This window comes from Tachysurus vachellii, chromosome 21 (assembly GCF_030014155.1).
Source record: "Tachysurus vachellii isolate PV-2020 chromosome 21, HZAU_Pvac_v1, whole genome shotgun sequence".
Classification (NCBI taxonomy): domain Eukaryota; kingdom Metazoa; phylum Chordata; class Actinopteri; order Siluriformes; family Bagridae; genus Tachysurus; species Tachysurus vachellii.
The window spans coordinates 18,360,038-18,367,537 of record NC_083480.1 but is presented as its reverse complement, the minus strand read 5'-3'; the positions used below and the strand labels follow the sequence as shown (position 1 = coordinate 18,367,537).

General features: G+C 44.2%; 1 protein-coding gene across 1 annotated transcript in view; it reads left to right on the top strand.

The window, feature by feature from the left end:
- Positions 1–6,980, top strand: part of lix1l (limb and CNS expressed 1 like) — a 10,132-nt gene extending 3,152 nt beyond the window's left edge. The window contains exons 4-6 of the mRNA XM_060897025.1: positions 2,538–2,633; positions 4,146–4,223; positions 5,570–6,980. Coding sequence (XP_060753008.1) covers positions 2,538–2,633; positions 4,146–4,223; positions 5,570–5,824 — 429 coding nt within the window. The 3' untranslated portion in view covers positions 5,825–6,980. The remainder of the gene's footprint in view (positions 1–2,537; positions 2,634–4,145; positions 4,224–5,569) is intronic.
- Positions 6,981–7,500: the final 520 nt, after the last annotated feature.

The following is a 7,500-nucleotide window of genomic DNA, read 5'->3' as shown; positions in this document are numbered from 1 at the left end:
CACATGCACACACACAAACACACAGGCACACTAATACATGCACACATACACACACATGCACACACATGCACACTTATACATGCACACACACACACACACACACATACACACTCATACATGTACACATACACACATACACAAACACACACACACATACACACACAAACACACACATGCACACTCATACATGCACACATACACACATATACACACATACACACACATACACACTCATACATGCACACATACATACACACATACACATGCACACACATGCACACTCATACATGCACACATACACACACATACACACTCATACATGCACACATACATACATACACACACATGCACACTCATACACGCACACATACACACACACATACACATGCACACACATGCACACTCATACATGCACACATACACACACATACACACTCATACATGCACACATACACACATACACACTCATACATGCACACATACATACATACACACACACATACACACACATGCACACTCATACATGCACACATACACACACACATGCACACACATGCACACTCATACATGCACACATACACACATACACACTCATACATGCACACATACACACATACACACACATACACACACATGCACACTCATACATGCACACATATACACACATACACACACATACACACTCATACATGCACACATACACACACACATACACACATGCACACTCATACATGCACACATACACACATATACACACATACACACACATACACACTCATACATGCACACATACATACATACACACACACATACACACACATGCACACACATGCACACTCATACATGCACACATACACACACATACACACTCATACATGCACACATACACACATACACACACATACACACACATGCACACTCATACATGCACACATATACACACATACACACACATACACACTCATACATGCACACATACATACATACACACACACATACACACACATGCACACACATGCACACTCATACATGCACACATACACACACATACACACTCATACATGCACACATACACACATACACACACATACACACACATGCACACTCATACATGCACACATATACACACATACACACACATACACACTCATACATGCACACATACATACATACACACACACATACACACACATGCACACACATGCACACTCATACATGCACACATACACACTCATACATGCACACATACACACATACACACACATACACACACATACACACTCATACATGCACACATACACACATATACACACATACACACACATACACACTAATACATGCACACATATACACACATACACACACATACACACTCATACATGCACACATACACACATGCACACACATGCACACTCATACATGCACACATACACACATATACACACATACACACACATACACACTAATACATGCACACATATACACACATACACACACATGCACACTCATACATGCACACATACACACATACACACACAAACACACAGGCACACTAATACATGCACACATACACACACATGCACACACATGCACACTTATACATGCACACACACACACACACACACACACACACACATACACACTCATACATGTACACATACACACATACACAAACACACACACATACACACACAAACACACACATACACACACATACACACTCATACATGCACACACACACATGCACACACATAAATGCACACACACACAACCATACACACTCAAACTTCAGTTTGAGTCACACTGGTTTACTTTAGGATAGTATTTTATTTTATATAAACTCTAATCATTATAATTTACTGGAACATGTTACAGCCAGGTGGGTCACGGTGGCTTAGTGGTTAGCACGTTCGCCTCACACCTCCAGGGTCGGGGTTCGATTCCCGCCTCCGCCTTGTGTGTGTGGAGTTTGCATGTTCTCCCCGTGCCTCGGGGGTTTTCTCCGGGTACTCCGGTTTCCTCCCCCGGTCCAAAGACATGCATGGTAGGTTGATTGGCATCTCTGGAAAATTGTCCGTAGTGTGTGATTGCGTGAGTGAATGAGAGTGTGTGTGTGTGTGTGCCCTGTGATGGGTTGACACTCTGTCCAGGGTGTATCCTGCCTTGATGCCCGATGACGCCTGAGATAGGCACAGGCTCCCCGTGACCCGAGGTAGTTCGGATAAGAGGTAGAAAATGAATGAATGAATGAATGAATGAATGAGTGTTACAGCCAGGAAGGAACAAAAATAATAAATGGGATTAGAAAAACACACCCAGACAGTGAAATCATCTTAAACAGAGATAAAGATCAGTGTGAATCAGGAGACAGGTGTGAGCTTCATGTGAGGTGCAGGGGCACCATTATGACATCATCATGAATCTATCCCTGACTCATATCTGACCAGTCAGAGGGATTCATGATTGTATCTGAATTCTTCTCTGTGTGTTAGTTCAGTAGTGTAACAGAGTTTAACAGTGTGTTTACATGTTTACAGGGAAACAGAGAAGAAGCAGATAATCCCAACACGGGCATCGGAGCGTTCCGCTTCATGCTGGAGTCTAACAAAGGCAAATCCATGCTGGAGTTCCAGGTGAAGAAAAGTGATTGGTGTTTAAATCTCAGTAAATGGCATTATTGCTCCTGATGAAGGATTTTAACCCAAGTCATTCCCCAGAAATGAGGCGTGTGAGTGTGTGTGTGTGTGTGTGAGTGTGTGTAGGTGTGTGTGTGTGTAAGTGTGTGTAGGTGTGTGTGTGTGTAGGTGTGTGTGTGTCTGTGTAGGTGTGGGTGGGTGTGTAGGTGTGTGTGTGTGTGTGTAGCTGTGTGTGTATGTGTAGGTGTGTGTGTGTCTGTGTGTGTGTGTAGGTGTGTGTGTGTGTGTGTAAGTGTGTGTGTGTCTGTGTGTGTGTGTAGGTGTGTGTGTGTGTGTGTAGGTGTGTGTGTCTGTGTAGGTGTGTGTGTGTGTAGCTGTGTGTGTATGTGTAGGTGTGTGTGTCTGTGTAGGTGTGTGTGTGTGTGTAGGTGTGTGTGTGTAGATGTGTGTGTCTGTGTAGGTGTGTGTGTGTAGGTGTGTGTGTGTCTGTGTAGGTGTGTGTGTAGGTGTGTGTGTGTAGGTGTGTGTGTGTGTGTGTGTAGCTGTGTGTGTATGTGTAGGTGTGTGTGTGTGTCTGTGTAGGTGTGTGTCTGTGTGTGTAGGTGTGTGTGTGTGTGTGTAGGTGTGTGTGTCTGTGTAGGTGTGTGTGTGTAGGTGTGTGTGTAGGTGTGTGTGTGTGTAGGTGTGTGTGTGTAGGTGTGTGTGTGTCTGTGTAGGTGTGTGTGTCTGTGTAGGTGTGTGTATGTGTAGGTGTGTGTGTGTCTGTGTAGGTGTGTGTCTGTGTGTGTAGGTGTGTGTGTGTCTGTGTAGGTGTGTGTGTGTGTGTGTGTGTAGGTGTGTGTGTCTGTGTAGGTGTGTGTGTGTAGGTGTGTGTGTGTGTAGGTGTGTGTGTGTAGGTGTGTGTGTCTGTGTAGGTGTGTGTGTGTAGGTGTGTGTGTGTGTGTGTGTAGGTGTGTGTGTGTGTAGGTGTGTGTGTGTAGGTGTGTGTGTAGGTGTGTGTGTCTGTAGGTGTGTGTGTGTGTAGGTGTGTGTGTGTGTGTAGGTGTGTGTGTGTAGGTGTGTGTGTGTGTGTAGGTGTTTGTGTCTGTGTAGGTGTGTGTAGGTGTGTGTGTGTAGGTGTGTGTGTGTGTAGGTGTGTGTATAGGTGTGTGTGTAGGTGTGTGTGTGTGTGTAGGTGTGTAGGTGTGTGTGTGTGTAGGTGTGTGTGTGTAGGTGTGTGTGTGTGTGTAGGTGTGTGTAGGTGTGTGTGTGTCTGTGTAGGTGTGTGTGTAGGTGTGTGTGTGTAGGTGTGTGTGTGTGTAGGTGTGTGTGTGTGTGTGTGTAGGTGTGTGTGTGTGTAGGTGTGTGTGTGTGTGTGTGTGTATGTAGGTGTGTGTGTGTGTGTGTGTGTGTGTAGGTGTGTGTGTGTAGGTGTGTGTGTGTGTGTGTGTGTGTGTGTGTGTGTGTGTGTGTGTGTGTAGGTGTGTTTCTCGCTCAGATGAGTGATGTTGTGTTTGTGTTCTCTTCCAGGAGCTGATGACGGTTTTCCAGCTGCTGCACTGGAACGGAAGTCTGAAGGCCATGAGAGAGAGGCAGTGCTCTCGGCAGGTTAGTGAGTGACTGAGTGCCCGAGTGACTGAGTGCCCAAGTGACCGAGTGCCCGAGTGTCTGAGTGCCCGAGTGTCTGAGTGCCCAAGTGACTGAGTGCCCGAGTGTCTGAGTGCCCTTGTGTCTGAGTGCCCGAGTGTCTGAGTGCCCGAGTGTCTGAGTGCCCAAGTGACTGAGTGCCCGAGTGTCTGAGTGCCCTTGTGTCTGAGTGCCCGAGTGTCTGAGTGCCCAAGTGACTGAGTGCCCAAGTGACTGAGTGCCCAAGTGACTGAGTGCCCGAGTGTCTGAGTGCCCAAGTGACTGAGTGCCCAAGTGACTGAGTGCCCGAGTGTCTGAGTGCCCGAGTGTCTGAGTGCCCAAGTGACTGAGTGCCCAAGTGACTGAGTGCCCAAGTGCCCGAGTGTCTGATGCCCCTTTTCCACCAGAAAGAAAGTTCGAAGTTGGTTCCACCGGTTAGAGAGCGTCACAGAGCCGAGTCTGACGTCACTGTATATGTGTCACGTTACACAGCAACGTTAGCGCAGCAGCGACAAACACAAACACATCAACAATGGCGGATGTTACTTTACTGTTAATGCTCATGACTTTGTGAACCTACATTAACACCCAAACGTGACGAATCCAACGTGTACGTGCAGCTCCATGTAATCTGTATAAACGGAGGTTGTAATGGAGAAAGTACATAACGTTATTTTATCATTAACACAGAAAAAAGTTAGCCTTAGCATGTAGCTACTTACTATCATGTGTGCTGATAAATGTATCATATCGCGGTAAAGTAAAAGTGTATTAAACATTAGTATACTTAAGGTACATTATCAAATGCGCTAACAGTAGCCCCGCCCACAGCCCCTACTTAAGGTACATTATCAAATGCGCTAACAGTAGCCCCGCCCACAGCCCCTACTTAAGGTACATGATCAAATGCGCTTACAGTAGCCCCGCCCACAGCCCCTACTTAAGGTACATGATCAAAGTCGGTAACAGTAGCCCCGCCCCTAACCCCGCCCACAGCCCCTAACACAAGCGGTTCTTAAGTCTAGACCAGCAACGTTTTGGTGCTACTTAAGAACCACGTTTCCTGGTTCAGTGCTTTGGCTGTCGATAAAAACACCCATTATATAAAATAAATAAATATTATTTGTATAAACAAGTGTATTATTTTATCTCCACAAGTCTGTTATAAGATGAATGAAGGTTTCTGTGTGTAAAAAACGACCTTAAAGAGCTGAGTGTGATATAAACTTCTCTGTGATATAAAGTGTGACTTCACAAAGAGCACGAACACGACCACAAACCGCCCTGAATGTCATTTGGTACAGAGTTGAGTGTGTTTGTGTGTACAGGAGGTGTTGGCTCATTACTCTCACCGCGCTCTGGACGATGACATGAGGACGCAGATGGCGGCGGATTGGGTGAACCGTGAGCACAGCGTGGCGGGCAGCGTGGCGCGAGAGCTGGCGGCCACTGAGCGAGAGCTGGAAGAGGCGAGACTCGCCGGGCGAGAGTTACGCTTTTATAAAGAAAAGAAGGACATCTTGATTATGGCACTGGGGCAACTGGGCAGCTCCAACAGCACCACACTGCCCCTGACCTGCTGAAGAGATGGATACAGCAGTGATGTCTACACACACATATACACACACACACATACACACACATACACACAGACACACATACACATACACACACACATACACACAGACACATACACACAGACACATACACACAGACACATACACACACACAGACACACATACACACACAGACACATACACACACACATATACACACAGACACATACACACACACAGACACATACACACACACAGACACATACACACACACACACACATATGCATACACACACAGACATATACACAGACACACACACACATACACACATAGACACAGACACACACACAGACACACGTAGACACACACATACACAAACACACAGACACACATAGACACACACAAACACACACACAGACACATGTAGACACACACACAAAGACACACATAGACACACACAAACACACAGACAACCATACACACTGACACATGTACACACACACAGACACACATGCATGTACACGCACACACAGGCACATGTACACACACAGACACACACACTTAAACACACGCACACACAGACACACCTACACACACACACAGATACACACTTAAACACACACACATTATAAACAATGCGTAAACATTTCCTCTTAAAATTAAACATGGAGCTCAGGTTGAATCTGAGTAAAGAAACAAAACCACTTCAGTATTTAAAGATGCATTTAAAGAGAAAAGTCTTCATTAAAGTGTTTGTTGGTGCTACATGAGTTTAAATCATTAATACCATCGTATAGCCATTAAAAACATGCAAAAGTGCAATCCATCATTCCCCAAATATCACATCCACATTCGTCATAATCACAGCATACGTCTGTAAAAAACTACAAAGAAAATCTTGTGATTATTTTTTTAATACAGATTATTTGTGTTTGTTTGTGTATAAACCTGTATGGATGTTATCACGTATTACTCACATGACTAGAGTCATTTTACTCTAATCGTTTTTGTCCGGAGCTACGTTTTATACAGCGTCACCCGATTTTATATAACGACAGCCATTTGTTTTATACGACTGTTTTCTTATACAAATTATACTATTTGTGATGATTCAGTATCCAGTTTCCTTTGTAGATTTATATTCTTTAAATAATAAAGACATTTTACAATATTGTTATAAAAGCAGTGTATTTTTATTCATTCTGTTTTTATTATATATCTTATGCTGCAAAACGTATGTATGGTACGTGATGTATATTTTTATTATTAATGTGTTTAATAGTGTATTTATGGAAGTCAGCAGTGACGGAAAGATGGGAACATTAATGTAAAGTGTCTGAACAGTGGGCGGGTAGTTTATTAATGCCCAAGGTGTGAGTAACAGACCATGCTGGGTCCTGGGTAACAGTTATTAGACCACAGCCTTCAGCCTTCAGCCAGAGGGGAAGTGACTCAAAGAGATTGTGTTATAATGACAGGATGACAGCTGATAGCCCTGAATTACACTTTTCCACCCAAGTTCAGCCCAGATCACATCTCTAAGATCCATATTATTGTATGTGTGCAGTTTATTACAGATATACTCATATAATCCATTAACACATTAGCTTTATATTCATCTACTGGCTCTAAGGTTTATTTTGTGTAGTAACAGCTCATTCACAGGGACGTGTGCAGCTAACACTCTACTGATAATACAGAG